General features: G+C 37.9%; 1 protein-coding gene across 10 annotated transcripts in view; it reads right to left on the bottom strand.

Moving 5' to 3' along the window:
- Window positions 1–16,314, bottom strand: part of baiap2a (BAR/IMD domain containing adaptor protein 2a) — a 132,827-nt gene that overhangs the window by 8,298 nt on the left and 108,215 nt on the right. For 4 of the 10 annotated variants that reach the window (XM_048183033.1, XM_048183009.1, XM_048183016.1 and 1 more), the window contains exons 7-13: window positions 14,786–14,938; window positions 11,502–11,735; window positions 8,219–8,435; window positions 7,884–8,085; window positions 7,324–7,392; window positions 3,759–3,912; window positions 3,056–3,093 (exon numbers count right to left, since the gene is read on the bottom strand). In XM_048183033.1, the coding sequence (XP_048038990.1) occupies window positions 3,056–3,093; window positions 3,759–3,912; window positions 7,324–7,392; window positions 7,884–8,085; window positions 8,219–8,435; window positions 11,502–11,735; window positions 14,786–14,938 (1,067 nt within the window). The remainder of the gene's footprint in view (window positions 1–3,055; window positions 3,094–3,758; window positions 3,913–7,323; window positions 7,393–7,883; window positions 8,086–8,218; window positions 8,436–11,501; window positions 11,736–14,785; window positions 14,939–16,314) is intronic. The other 6 variants (XM_048183001.1, XM_048183050.1, XM_048183040.1 and 3 more) reach the window with 3 other exon arrangements.

The following is a 16,314-nucleotide window of genomic DNA, read 5'->3' as shown; positions in this document are numbered from 1 at the left end:
AGTTCTCGGATTTTATCAAAAACATCTTAATTTGTGTTCTGAAGATGGTCTTACGGGTGTGGAACGACATGAGGGTTTTTAGTATTTAATGACAGACTTTTCATTTTTGGATGAACTAACGCTTTAAGCTTCATCTACAACAACAATCTTTTGACTGTTGTCGTCAAATCGTGTTTACAGTAATGCACTTACATTTGACATTTATGAGGCAGGGCACTGCGCTGGAATAAATGCTATAGTTTACAGATACCTTTCCAAAAGTATGGCTACAAATTCACTGTTTTATTACCTCACGAACAGGCTAATGTAACTCCCTCTATTTTGACCTTCCTCAATCTTCACTTTCTCACCTTCAGATGGTCCAGAATGCTGCTGCTAGGCTGTTGACATCGGCCAAAAAATATGACCATATACCTCAATCCTAGTCTCTCTTCTTTTGCTCCCGGTTTATTTTAGGATCCAGTTTAAAGGATTAGTTCACTTCAGAATTAAAATTTCCTGATAATTTACCCCCATGTCATCCAGATGTTTATGTCTTTCGTTCTTCAGTCGAAAAGAAATTAAGGTTTTTGAGGAAAACATTCCAGGATTTTTCTCCATATAGCGGACTTCAATGGGGTTCAACGGGTGGAAGGTTCAAATTACAGTTTCAGTGCAGCTTCAAAGGGCTCTACATGATCCCAGACGAGGAATAAGGGTCTTGTCTAGAGAAACAATTGGTCATTTTCTAAAAAAAAGAAACATTTACTTACTAAAAATATACTATTTAACCCTTTGATGCACAACATGGGTCAAAAATGACCCAGCTGAGTTTTTATTTTCTATATCTTTGCAAGAAATTAATTTCATCATTCAGTATTCCAGGTATTCCTCAATTAACTTGTTTTTGGTCATCACAAATCCTCATTTTCATTTTTTCTTTCTTATTTTTTGAATAAAAATAATTTTTGTATCACTACCCTTCTAATGCACAACATGGGTCAAAAATGACCCGTATTCATTTCCTATGTAATTTCAATCATGGTTGAGTGTTTCTTTGCTGAATCTTTCAAAGAAATGTATTTTATCATTTATTTATTTAATTATTTGTAGAAAATCAAAAACAAGATATTTAATGAATACCTGGAATAAATAAATGACAAAATACATTTCTTTCAAAGATTCAGCAAAGAAACACTCAGTTATGATTGAAATAACAGGAAATGAATATGGGTCATTTTTGACCCATGTGTGTAAAATTGATGTAGACATACAAAAACTGTGTTTGTTTATAAAGTAAGAAAGAAAAAATGAACATAATGATTTTTGACAATCAAAATCAAGATATTTAAGGAATACCTGGAATAAATAAATGACAAAATATATTTCTTTCAAAGATTCAGCAAAGAAACACTCAGTCATGATTGAAATAACATAGGAAATGAATACGGGTCATTTTTGACCCATGTGTGTAAAATTGATGTAGACATACAAAAACTATGTTTGTTTATAAAGTAAGACAGAAAAAAATGAACAATGATTTTTGACAATCAAAAACAAGATATTTAAGGAATACCTGGAATAAATGAATGATAAAATACATTTCTTTTAAAGATTCAGCAAAGAAACACTCAACCGTTATTGAAATTACATAGGAAATGAATACGGGTCATTTTTGACCCATGTTGTGCATTAGAAGGGGTTTTCATAGCTTGTGCATCAAAGGGTTAATCACAAATGCTCATCTTGCACTAGCTCTGCGATGCGCCACACATTACGTAATCACATCGGAAAGGTCACCCGTGATGTAGGCGGAAGTACCGTAAGGGGGAGAAAAACTTTTCATTTTCTCCTCCAACTCCAAAATTGTCCAAAATTACCTTTTTCTTTAGTAAAGTCCATTTGACTTAGTCTTCACATGTTCGCTTTGTAAACACTTGCTCAGTACTTCCGCCTACATCACACGTGACCTTTTTAACCACATTTGTGGTTAAAAAGTATATAATTATTATAATTTTTTTTTAGAAAATGGCCAATCGTTTCACTAGACAAGACCCTTATTCCTCGACTGGGATCATGTAGAGCTCTTTGAAGCTGCATTGAAACTGCAATTTGGACCTTCAACCCGTTGGTAGCCACTGAAGTCCACTATATGGAGAAAAATCATGGAATGTTTTCCTCAAAAACCTTAATTTCTTTTCCACTCAAGAAAGAAAGACATGAACATCTTGGATGATATGGGGGTGACTAAATTATCAGGAAATAAACTAATCCTTTAAGATAGTGTTGTTTGTTTTTAATCACCAGGCCCCATTTGATTCTTTATAATTCATAAAAAATTCTTATCATGACCATATAAAACAACAACAAAAACTAGAAAACCTAGTAAATTTTGCTACCTGAAAGGGCTGTTATATAGAGACAAATATGCCAACATGAGTAATGTATAACCAGAAGTTTATCCACTTGAAACAGTACTGCTTAAAAAAAATGCAAGCTTCACATTTCTACTTTTAAACCCTTCCGAATGAACTTGTTTCTATTGTAAGTGCGTTACTGTACACAGCTTTTGTTTGTTTCTATAAACTGCGGGACGGTATTGAACTATTACCTGCTGTAAATAGAGTCAATAGAAGTCTGTTTTTAATTGTCAACTCAACTAAAGGCTCCTAGAGACAATGACTTCAGGGCACACAGACTGTGAGCAGCTCTGATCCTGACCTTAATGGATCACACACACAGTGAGGTTACAATGAGGTCAACAACGATGCATTTCACAATCCAACAGCTCATTCGCTCCACTCACAAAAACAGACAGACAGACACACAACCTTCTCTTGTCAAACCATTTACAATTCTCAGATAAAACAGTGTTGGTCTCCCAACAAATATCAGCACTACATTGCACATTTAGCATAAGCAAGCAAGAGCTAAGAAAGGGAAAAATACAGATATTAACTACTATTCACTAATAGAGGTTTATAATTAGCAGTACAGTTTTGACATTTTGGGATAAACATTCATAAGACTGATTCTTTATCAAGTGTCATTTCTGTTCGTTAAGAGCCGATCTTACCTTGTGGCAAACTGACTGTCATAATCCTCTAGCGCTGGCTGGAATTCGTAAAAAACAACATTTCAGTGCGGCTTAGAGGCTTATTTCCAGCTTAAAGGGAAAATATCCAAGCGTGCATCCACAAAGTGTATTAAAGGGACAGTTCACACAAAAATACTAATCCTGTCATCAATTACTCGCTCCAAAGGGAAGGATACCTTTTTCATAACGTTCCAATTGTATTTTCCTACAATGAAAGCCGAATGTGACCGGCGACTGTCAAACTCAAAAATGTTGTTTTTCCCTGAATATGCTGAATATGCTGAAACGTGAATGAGATTTGATAGATTTGTACTGATGTACACAAATCATATGAATCACATTTTTTTGCCCCTAATCAACATGCTTTTGCCGTTTATGGAAAAGTGAAGATCTTCGAAACAGCTTTTGTGTTCCGCAGAAGACAGAAATTAGTTTGGAACAACACGAGCATGAATAAATGATGACAGAAATTTCATTTTGGGATGAACTATCCTTTTAATTTGAAAATCATGCATGTTAAGAGATACCCACAGCATTAGTAAGCTTTAGAGAACAGATTAAAGAAGAGCTGACAAAGTTTACACTCTGAGCAGAGTTTAAAGAGAATTATAGAGAAACATTCTCTAGAGAGGAGACATCAGTGAGAGCTTCCTGTCTAATGCTAACATGTGTGTGTGTGTACCTGTGCGAAGCCTGCCATGCTGTAGGGACGTGGTCGAGTCTGTGTTAGGCTCTGTGCCAACAGTCGGGCAGTCAGACCATAGTCAGGCATGGGCAAAGACATGTCCTCTCGCTCCAGCAAGTTTCCTGTGCTGCTGCTCTTCCCATGGTGAAGACTACAGGATGAAGTTCAGTCAATCAGTCATCTTTACACCTGCCATTAATGTGTTTTTGTATCCGGATAGTTTTTCACTGGATTGCATTTACACCTTTATTCAAATGCCTCTCCAGTAGATTATAATTGCAAAATGAAAATCGTCAGTTACACACACTATTGCTCAAAAGTTGGGGTTATGTAAGATTTAAAATAAATAAATAAATAAATAAATACAACCCGATTTCCAGAAATGTTGGGATGTTTTTTTTTACATTTGAATAAAATGAAAACTAAAAAAAAAAAAAACTTTCAAATCACATGAACCATTATTTTATTCACAACAGAACATAGATAACATAACAAATGTTTAAACTGAGAAATTTTACAATTTTATGCACAAAATTAGCTCATTTCAAATTTTTGATGCCTGCTACAGGTCTCAAAATAGACCTGTAGCATCTCCTCTTCTTTTCAAAACAGTTTGAAGACATCTGGGCATCGAGGTTATGAGTTTCTGGAGTTTTGGTGTTGGAATTTGGTCCCATTCTTGCCTGATATAGGATTCCAGCTGCTGAAGAGTTCATGGTCATCTTTGGCATATTTTTCATTTAATGATGCGCTAAATGTTCTCTATAGGTGAAAGATCTTTTGCATTGTCCTGCTGAAATACACAAGTCCTTCCCTGAATTAGACATCATCTGGAGGGGACCTTACAGTATGTTGCTATAAAACCTTTATATTCCTTTCAGCATTCATAGTGCCTTTCAAAACATGCAAGCTGCCCATACCGTATGCACTTATGCAACCCCATACCATCAGAGATGCTGATTTTGAACTGAACGCTGATAACTCCTTTTTAGCCCAGAGGACACAGCGTCCGTGATATACAACAAGAATGTCAAATTGTTTTTTGAAACAATTTTGTCCATTTTAAATGAGCCTTGGCCCACAGGACACAGGCGCTTCTGGATCATGTTCACATATGGCTTCCTTTTTGCATAATAGCACTTTAGTTGGCATCTGCAGATGGCACGGCGGATTGTGTTTACCGACAGTGGTTTCTGGAAGTATTCCTGGGCCCATTTAGTAATGTCATTGACACAATCATGCCGATGAGTGATGCAGTGTCGTCTGAGGGCCTGAAGACCACGGGCATCCAATAAAGGTCTTCGGCCTTGTCCCTTACGCACAGAGATTTCTCCAGTTTCTCTGAATCTTTTGATGATGTTATGCACTGTAGATGATGAGATTTGCAATTTGACGTTGGGGAACATTGTTTTTAAAGTATTCCACAATCTTTTTACGATCTCTTTCACAGATTGGAGAGCCTCTGCCCATCTTTACTTCTGAGAGACTCTGCCTCTCTAAGATTTTCCTTTTATAGCTAATCATGTTACAGACCTGATATCAGTTAACTCAATTAGTTGATAGATGTTCTCCCAGCTGAATCTTTTCAAAATTTCTTCCTTTTTCAGCCATTTGTTGCCCCCATGCCAACTTTTTTGAGACCTGTAGCAGCCATCAAATTTGAAATGAGCTCATTTAGTGGAAAAAAACTGTAAAATTTCTCAGTTTAAACATTTATGTTATCTATGTTCTATTGTGAAAAAAATATTGGCTCATGTGATTTGAAAGTCTTGTAGTTTTCATTTTATTCAAATTTAAAAAACGTCCCAACATTTCCGGAATTCAGGTTGTAAATTAATACTTTTTTTCAGCAAGGATGCATTAAACTGATCATTAAGTTCGTTTGTTTATAATATTTTCTATTCATCAAACAATCCTAATAATTGGATCACGGTTTTTCAATATAGATAATAAAAAATGTTTCTTGAGCAGCAATTCATTATATTAGAATGATCTCTGAAGGATCATGTGACACTGAAGACTGGAGTAATGATGCTGAAAATACAGCTTTGATCACACTGGAATAAATGACATTTTATAATACATACAAACAGAAAACAATTATTTTAAACTGTAATATTTCACAATATTACAGTTTTTACTGATTTTCCTTAAAAATAAATGCAGCTTGGTGGGCATAAAAAACTTCTTTCAGAAACATTAAAGACTAAAAAAAAAAAATCTTACTGACCCCAAAGTTTTGGGGTATGAGGTTTTGTTAATTATTTAGTTATTTCTGTCATTTAAATGTGAAAAGGTAATTTAATGTGTTTCCTTTCTGTATGAACTCAGTAAAGGATGTTAATAGTGATTAGAAGTGAAGAAACTGGAAGGTTTTAAAGCGATTTCTTTCGGGAGAGAAATGAGCAAACAAGATTCCAACCGTATTCCAATGAAATCTTTTGATTAATCAGATATTGTTGATTAAATCAGGTGATTTAATCAAAGCGCAAGAGAACAATATCTGTTGTCTTTCAAATCGCCAGAGAAGAAAAAGAGAAAGCCCAAACCTGCAGCCCACTGCTCAGTCAAAGTGACATACTGTATATAAAATTTTTATTTTTAGTGTAACCTCATATTTCTTACGTAGCTGTTAAAAAGATTTCCCTTTTCACCTTCATTAAAGGATTAGTTCACCCAAAAATGAAATTTCTGTCATTAATTACTCACTCTCACGTCGTCCCAAACCCGTAAGATCTTCGTTTGTCTTCGGAACTCGAATTAAGATATTATTGATGAAATCGGAGTATCTGATCCACACATAGGCATCAACAACATTGCGCCTTTTGAGGTCCAGAAAGGTATTAAAGACATCGAAAAAATAGTCATCGGGGCTACTGGACTACAACGTGACTACAGTGGTTCAACCTTAATGTTATGAAGCGACGAGAATACTTTTTGTGCTCAAAAAAATAAAATAAAATAAATAAATAAATAAAAATAACAGTGTTTATGTCTGAACGGCGGCTAATACTGAGCTGCCGTTCGGACTTAAACACTGAAGCTCTGCAACGAAAATAGCGTAGCAGTATGACAGGGGACAGACGAATTTGTTGAATAAAGTTGTTATTTTTGTTTTGTTTTTGCGCACAAAAAGTATTCTCGTCGCTTCATAATATTATGGTTGAACCACTGTAATCACATTTTCTATTTTATCGATGTCTTTAATACCTTTCTGGACCTCAAAAGGTGCAATGTCGTTGCTGCCTATGTGTGGATCAGATACCCTCAGATTACATCAAAAATATCTTAATTTGTGTTCCGAAGACAAACGAAGGTCTTACAGGTTTGGGATGACATGACGGTGAGTAATTAATGACAGAAATTTCAGTTTTGGGTGAACTAACCCTTTAAATGTGGTCAAATCCATCTTCCAAATGCATGGTTTTAATGAACCGATTATAATCTAATTATTTCTTTGCTGAATTTTACTCTTATCATGAGCCGATCATTGGAAACATACAGTATGTTAATAGCAAATGTAAAGAGAGAAACACATTTTATACCATTTCAGGGAACTTACTTGACTCGTAACTTATCGCCATCACTTTCAGGCAGCACTCGAGTGTAGGAAAAAGGAAACCATCCACGCCTGAAAGAAAAGAGCTTATCTTTAGAAACTTGACATCCATGATGTCAATGAGAAGAAAAAGCTTAAATGAAAAAAAAAAGATTAAATGGAGAGTAAATGGAGACATTTCCTTAATCTCATTCATCACAGATGAATCAAATTTATCACCCTAACTATTTGCATATGATCTATAAATCATTGTTTATTTCAAAATATTTAAATAAATACAAATATATAAGTAGTGAGAGAACGTATAGAAACGTGTCAAATGCTGGGCACTTTGAGACATTATTGAGAACTCTTTTGAAACTCTGGAGGACACACATGGGAGATTATTAGGCTCTTTTTCTCAGGAGAATAATCTGAGATGAACAGTTCAAGGGGCCCTGAAACCCTAGCGACTATAACAATGTCATCTGAAGTGCTTCATGGGATGTGTGGTTCATTAAAGACTTGTACTGTTTCCATTCAGTTCTGTTGCTAATGTACAACATAAATCATTGAGTGCTTACATCTTGTTTTTCTCATTCTCTCCATAGTGCCAGCCATCCCGAGCCTCTGGCACAAGCAGGGTGATGATGTCTCCTTCAGTGAAGCTGAGCAGGGTGCTGTTGTCACCAGCGGCGTGGGAGAAAATGGCCTGCACACGAGCGCGTCCGTTCTTCTCCAGACCAGCCGCCATGGAACTTGACCTAGGCAGAGTTCGTGTCTCTCCTAGAGAGTGAATTAACTATTAATAATAATAATAATAATAAAAATAAATCCTTCCATTTTTATCGAGCTTTTCTCAAAATCAAAAGCATTTTGTTTGTCCATAAGGCTGTGTGGAATGGTTGGTTTCTCTTACCCACAGTGGTCTTGTTTTTAGCAGGCTGAGGCCTGCGGACGGGCAGAGTGTTGGAATAGACGTCGCTGACCTGTCTCTGGGGCTGGCTCTGCGTTTGAGATTGATTCTGTGGGGAGGGCGGTCTTCCTTGAGAGACCCCTCCCTCGTTCCAGTAGTCATCTCCATGCACACCCGTCGTCCCGTTCACCAGAGACATGCCGTCAGGACCCATTAGCCGCTGCAAGCATAAATATCACCAAGTAAGCGATGCCAGACACTAATGGTCGACCAATATAATCGCCTCTGCCAACATTTGGCCTTTTTTAATTATCGGCATTGGTGTGAGACTTTTATTTTGACAGCACTGTTAATGCCAGTGCCTGAGCATCGGAGCGGCCCGTTCACACCAAGAACGATAACTATAATGATAACTATATTTGCGTCCACACCAACGAACAATAATGGTCTGTTTATTCTAAGCTCATGCGTTGCAGTTTCAAAGTGTGTACAACATGTTTTTACTGTTCTTGTTGCACTTACACGGCTTTAACCAGCAGATGTCCTCAGAATGCTATGTTTCGAGTGAATAGCTAGTGTAATCGATCTAATCAACAGTGAATTTAGCTGACAAAGTCAATATAGTGGAATAAAAAGCACAGTTCCTCAACAAACCGTCCATACTGGTGTGATGAATACGATCCTCAACTGGATGGAACTGAAATAAATACTTTGATTGTTGCGATCCTATCAGACTTATGATAGCAACCTGATTCATAACAAAGCACTGTTCGCCAGAGGAGAACTGGCCCCCTGACTAAGCCTGGTTTCTCCCAAGGTTTTTTTCTCCATTTTAACACCTATTTGCCACTTGTTTTCCACCTGATGTCACCTGTTGGAGTTTGGTTTCCTTGCCGCTGTCGCCTTTGGCTTGCTTAGTTGGGGACACTTGACATTTGAATTGACATTTGATATTCAACAGTGCTTTGATCTGCCTGCATTGACACTATTCTTGAAGAGCTGCTGTGCAGCAAAAATTATGTACCAGTTATCAATGTAAAGCTGCTTTGACACAATCTGCATTGTAAAAAGCGCTATATAAAACAAAAAACAAAAAAAAAACAACAAAGGCTAGTCTTTTATTTTTTTTTTTTGAAACTAGCACTGGATTCCTGAGGTAATTTTATGTTAAACTGTTTGCTAGCTTGGCATAATGATCTCATCGTTAATACTTCTCAGAATTTATTCCGAGGGTATGTTTTCCATATATCCATTTTCTTTAAAGTATCCTTGAAAAGGGGGTCTGACATGTGACAGTGGTGGCTTTTTCTGGACTTCGGTGATCAACTTCTCCGCAACTGCAATGTCAGCTGCAATTTTAAATGTGCGAGCCCTTAAGTTAGAAAGGATTCTGATTGGCTGTCAGAGTTTTATCATTCAACAGCTGGAAAAAAAAAAATTGTTCTGAAAGTGATCCCAACGATACTGTTTCTCTATATCATTATCGTTATTGCTGTGTTGTGGACAGTGCTATACTTTTATTTTCAGAACGATTTTTAGAACTATATCTTTATCATTTTCATTCTTATTGTGAACAGGTCTTTAGTTTACTGTCTCTGTTTAACAGTCTAATACATTATTACATAGCTCTTCAACCCTGCTCCTGACTTGAAAGGTGCGTTTATGGCATGTCGTAATTACCGTAATGATTCTGAACTGTAAGAAGCCTTATCATGCTTGTAGAACTTGTACTTAAAATGTGTAAACTCATAATGTTCTGAGAGCTTTGACTTGGCCACTGCATATTTAAGGTGTGTTTGACTAATCGATGTATGACATCAAAGTAACACGAGAGTGATTTGAAAAGCATACAGAGCTTTATTTACCATAATTACGACACTGAATTGAATGCAGCATAACTCCAACCTTAATCAAACACACCTGAACCAGCTAGTCAAGCTCTTCAGGCGTGTTGAAGCAGGTTGGAATTAAACTTGTGGGTGGACAGTGGGTCTCCAGAAGCAGGGTTGAAGACCTCTACATTATTACATTACATTATTAGACAGACCTGAGCAAATGGTATACAAAAACGTATACTGTGTGCATTTATAGACTGCATAAAAACGTGCGTAGTCAGTGCTTAATGGTCAGTCTATATGAATTGGATGTGGACAGGAGAGGACAGACACACACAATCAAGAAACCTCCTCCAAAAGACATGAAGGCACACATGCACAGCTGCTCTCGGCAAAGCGTCACAAGCGATGGCGTTAAACTACCTCATGTCTCAAAGCATGTAACATTACATAATAATAATAAATGTAAACAACTTAGAGAGCTTGTACCTGACTGCTGCAGATTAATTTCGGTGTTGATACTCTTGACATGGAAACGCATAATTCTGAGTCTGAAGACGTGAACAGCTCCAGTTAGAATGTCACAGGTTGCCATCTCTTAATTACGGTAGTTATGGTGTAAACGCAGCATAAGCTCATTGTTTTGATTCAGTAGGAACTGTAAAACGTGGCTGCTGTTTGTTTGCGGTGCTCTGTGACTAACGTCTGTCTACATAAACTCTGCATAGCATGAAACATGCTGATGACGTATGATGTCTGCACGAACACGGTGCATTAGGGTATGTAAAAACATACATTGACAGGCAGGTAGGACATTGTATTATTTCATTTGGACTGAATATAATAATTGGATGAATGTTTTGTTTCTATGCCTTCCACAGATGATATACATTTATAAAAATACATTTAGACATAGTGATTGCTATCAGGATATGAGGAGATTTCAACCAGTATAACAAAAAATGTTTCTGTAGAGAATCACTATTGCACCTTTAAATAGTGTGATATCGGCGGCATTGGCCGTCAAAAAAAAAAAAAAAAAAAAAAAAAAAAAAAAAAAATCAATATCAGACGGCCACTGCCAGACACGCACACAAAAGGCTGGGTTTTAAACCAGAAGACAAGGCCACAGACTTCTAAACAAGCTCTGTGATATACGAGTATCACTCGAGCAGCAGCACCAATAGAGCATTAGTGCATTATGGGTGTAGAGGCAGAATTAATATTGTGTGAGCGTTCTGCTCTAGCGAGGGGCCACTCGACTAACTCATGCCTGCAGACACGAGTTTTAAAGAGGTTGAATCATCCTACGCTCAGCTAATGCTTCAGTATGCAAATGAACATTTACTTTTCACATCAGGATATGCAAGGCTTGAAATGCTATTTTGTATATTCTGACTAACAATCAATGCTTTATGTTGTAAAACAGATGGCAAGTTTTCTTTACTAACCCCCTGGTGGCCCATGAAGGCAGCTAGTTCGGGGGGCACGGGCAGCGGTTGTGCTCCAGGAATAGGATCTGAGATGACCAGGTTGCCCTTGGAGGAGTGCAGAGGGCTGGAGAGGAGGGTGCTTGATCCAGAGGTCATCTGCTGGGCGAGCAGCATGGCCCTGTCGGGCAGCTTGTTGGGGTCTGAACAGGCCTGCTGCCACACTGGGATCTTCTGGGTTAACAAGTCCTTACCCTACAAACAAAATGGGAAAGACAGGGATTGTTTAGAATAGCATTGGAAAAGCTTGTCCATAAATGGTGTGCTAAAATGTATCTGAATGAGTGAATAAAAGGGAGAGAGAGAGAGAGATGCCAGATGTCCTCTGTTGGCTTTACAATACACTTGCTCCTCATGTAAAAAAATTAACATGGTAACTGCAGTTTCTGCCAAAACACCAGAGTTACTACAGTTATTGTTACTACTTCAGAATCGTGACTAGATTTTTACACTTTCAGAAGAAAACGTGAGTGGTTGCCTAGATGTTTCAATTATGATTGCTGAGGTGTTCTGAGTGATTCTCAATGGGTTTTATAGTGGTCTATGTTGTTGCTAGGGTATTGTTGTTGTATAAGTGGTATAAATGATCTATTGCATGTTGCTAAGGTGATCAGAGTGTTTTGGATGTGTTGCTATGGTGTTTCTAGTGATTGGTTGGGGTGTTCTGAGTTGTTTTTATTGTGTTGCTAAGATGTTCTGGGTGGTTGCTAGGGTGTTCTAAGTGGTTTTTTGTGTGTTGCTAATGTGTTCTGGATATTGAATGTGTCAGAAAAGTGTTCTGAGTGTTCTTTGGTGTGTTGCTAGGGTGTTCCGAGTTATTTTTATTGTATTGCTAGGTTGCTATGGTGTTATAAGTGGTTTATATTGTGTTGCAAAAGTGTTCTGAGTGGTCTTTGGTGTGTTGCTATGGTGTTCTGGGTGTTTTTTAAAGGTGTTCTTAATAGTTGTTTGTGTTGCTAAGGTGTTCTGTGTGATTGCTAGGCTGTTTAAGTGGATTGTAGTGTGTTGCTAAAGTGTTTTGAGTGTTTTTAACGTGATACGGGTGATTGATAGGGTATTCTGTGTTGCTAGGATGTTGTGGGTCATTTTAGGGTGTTCAGAGTAGTTGTTTGTGTGTTGTTAGGTTGTTCTGAGTGATTGTTAGGATGTTTTGGGTCATTTTAGGGTGTTCAGAGTAGTTGTTTGTGTGTTGTTAGGTTGTTCTGAGTGATTGCTAGGATGTTTTGGGTCATTTTAGGGTGTTCAGAGTAGTTGTTTGTGTGTTGTTATGTTGTTCTGAGTAATTGCTAGGGTGTTCTGACTGGTTTTTGGTGTGCTGCTAGGATGTTCTGGGTCATTTTAGGGTGTTCAGAGTGATTATTTGTGTGTTGTTAGGTTGATCTGAGTGATTGATAGGATGTTTTGGGTCATTTTAGGGTGGTCAGAGTGGTTGTTTGTGTGTTGTTAGGTTGTTCTGAGTAATTGCTAGGGTGTTCTGACTGGCTTTTGGTGTGTTGCTAGGATGTTCTGGTCATTTTAGGTTGTTCCGAGTAGTTGTTTGTGTGTTGTTAGGTTGTTCTGAGTGATTGCTGGGGTGTTCTGGGTCATTTTAGGGTGTTCCAAGTGATTATTTGTGTGTTGTTAGGTTGTTCTGAGTGATTGCTAGGGTGTTCTGGGTCATTTTAGGGTGTTCCAAGTGATTATTTGTGTGTTGTTAGGTTGTTCTGAGTAATTGCTAGGGTGTTCTGGGTCATTTTAGGGTGTTCCAAGTGATTATTTGTGTGTTGTTAGGTTGTTCTGAGAGATTGCTAGGGTGTTCTGGGTCATTTTAGGGTGTTCCAAGTGATTATTTGTGTGTTGTTAGGTTGTTCTGAGAGATTGCTAGGGGGTTCTGGGTCATTTCTGGGTGTTCAGAGTAGTTATTTGTGTGTTGTTAGGTTGTTCTGAGTGATTGATAGGGGGTTCTGGGTCATTTCCGGGTGTTCAGAGTGGTTGTTTGTGTGTTGTTAGGTTGTTCTGAGTGATTGCTGGGGTGTTCTGGCTTTTGGTGTGTTGCTAGGATGCTATGGGCTATTTTACGGTGTTCCGGGTGGTTGTTTGTGCGTTGTTAGGTTGTTCTGAGTGATTTCTAGGGTGATCTGACAGGCTTTTAGTGTGCTGCTAGGATGTTCTAAATGGTTTATAGTGTGTTGCTAGAATGTTCTGAGTGTTTGCTAAGGTGTTTTGAGTGTTTTAGTCTATTGTTAAGATGTTCAGGATGGTTGCTCGGGTGTTCTGGGGGACTTTTCAGTGTGTTGTTAGGTTGTTCTCTGGTCAGGTAGTTGCTTGTGAAATGGGTCCCGCCCGATCACCTTCACCGTTTTGACTCTAAAGCTTTTTGACTTCTGTTTTGTGCTTCAAAATTTGAACATAGCACAAGCCTTTCAACATGTAATTCACCTCACATCATAACAGTTAACTGTCAATCCTGAGCAACTGCTGATGGGTCTCTCACATCTCGGACCACTTACAGTACTGCAGTGTGGGTGAGGGGCCTTCGTCTCCGTCCTACCGCCCACTCCTGGTGACTCATGCACACAACACACTCACGGCTCCTGATTCTACCACACTCGCTCTCTCTCTCTCTATCTCTCTTCAGCGCGCCCTTTCTGAACTCTTCCCACACACGCCTCCGTACTGATTAGCTACTGGACAGGATGTTCTTGAAAACGAAAGGCTTTTCTCCGCCCCTCCCTACAGCTTCAACGTTCCCAGAAGACAGCACCACACGTCTTGTCCGTGATCAGGGTTTATGGTTTAGTCAGAGCAAGTTATACAATAATATACAGTATTACACAAAATAGCCACGTGCAAGCATCTCTCCAGCACACACACACAAATATACAGATGTAAAAAGGTGCATTTAAGTTGATTGCATATGGGGTGGGACCACCTGCAGATCTAAATAACTGCTCTACATGCAGCATGATGTGGTTTTACCGTGGGGAAGTGGCTCTGTTATTACGGAAAATTGATATGTCAGAAATGGCGTGCATTACTTCATAGGCACTCTTGGAACACAGACAATTGCAGGGGAGAAGAAATCTCATCTTTGCAATAAGCCCAAACAAACTGTACCCAATGGAGACGGTAGTGAGGGGTGATCTTTGGGGATTGCCATGGCAACTGCTGCTGTCTTCAGCCATATTACAGGAGAGACTGTGAAAGTACATTTGTGGTGATGCTGTCTATCTTGTACGGCAAAGGAAAAAGCATCTGGGTCTCACCTTGCCATGGTAGGCACTGCTGTTCTTGGCCACAGCACACTGACGGTCCACCAGGAAACAGTATCTCCTACGTTCCTCTGAAAGTGCAGTTTTGTAGCCCTCTGCAATGAAGGTATCCAGCTCACTCTGTTTACTGCTGATGGTCTCAACGTACTGAGGAAGATAAAAGAAAGAAAAAAAAAAAAAAAAAAAAAAACACAATTAGTTTCTAAGGTGAACATACAAAACTCATACAAAAAGCTAGCATTTACATTCTTAAAGGTTCTTTAATGGCCTCTTGAGCTTCTTATGCTGCATTTATTGGATCAGAACTACAGTAAAATGAGTAATATTGTGAAATGCTATTACAATTTAAAAGAACTGCTTTCTATATGAATATGTTTTCAAATGTACAGTAATTTATTCATGTGATGGCAAAGGTGAATTTTCAGCATCATTACTCCAGTCTTCAGTGTCACATGATCCTTCAGAAAACATTCTAATATGACGATTTGATGCTCAAGAAACATTTATTATCAATGCTGAAAACAGTTGTGCTGCTTCATGTTTTTCATGAATAGAAAGTTCAAAAGAAAATAATATATTTGAAATCAAAATCTTTTTTTTAAAAAACATTACAAATGTCTTTACCGTCACCTTGCTGAATGAAAAGTATTAATTTCTTCTTATATTATTAAAATAAATCTTACTGACCCCAAACTTTTGAATAGTAATGTATGTAATGTATTATAATGTAGTAATAGTAATTAATGAATTCAAAAACAAACACACATCCTCATTCATACCAGGATTTTCCCCAAAATGTCACCTTAAATAAAAAATAAAATAAAAAGGGTGAGTAAATGATGACAATGTTCATTTTCGGGTGAACTATCCCTTTAAAAATGTTCTCGCTTGGCATAAGGCTGTGAAACTCTTTTTGCTACTGATTAAGAACTTTATGCATATATTTTGCAAATAATTGGTTACAGTAGGTCCTCTATTATGCCTTAAAAAAAAAACGATTACGACAGTACCATGGTACTGAATGAATATCATATTAATGCATTATTGCACTACAAAAGTGGTGCTTTTTAGTGCTGTTTTGTCAGTGACTGTGCTCTAGATTAAAACATGAGTATAGGAGAGCTGTGAATAAATGAATGTGTTTTAGATGTCTGTGCCATAGTTTTTCTTATGAATACTAAAAGGATCTTTTCTCTACCCGCTCTCTGCTGATTGGTCCATAATCACCTTGCCATCTCCCTCTCTCATATCCCCAGTGGGGACTCTCAGCTCCCGGAAATGTCAGAACCATTACAGAACTCATTATCTCAACACATCCAGGTGTTTTAGTGCCCTATTCCAATTTACCCACAACAGGACGAGGGGGACTCCCCATCGGCCCCTGGTATCATCATCAGGCATTTCGGTTATATTGGCATGAATGAGACAAGTGATGAGAAAAGCATTATAATGAGAGAAGTACTTCAGACACCATCAAGAATCAATGATAGGAACTACTTCAAATAAAAAAAGGACTTATAGAG

This window comes from Megalobrama amblycephala, linkage group LG1, assembly GCF_018812025.1.
Source record: "Megalobrama amblycephala isolate DHTTF-2021 linkage group LG1, ASM1881202v1, whole genome shotgun sequence".
Classification (NCBI taxonomy): Eukaryota; Metazoa; Chordata; class Actinopteri; order Cypriniformes; family Xenocyprididae; genus Megalobrama; species Megalobrama amblycephala.
Note: the sequence above shows the minus strand (reverse complement) of the source record. Positions and strands in the feature narration are given on the sequence as shown.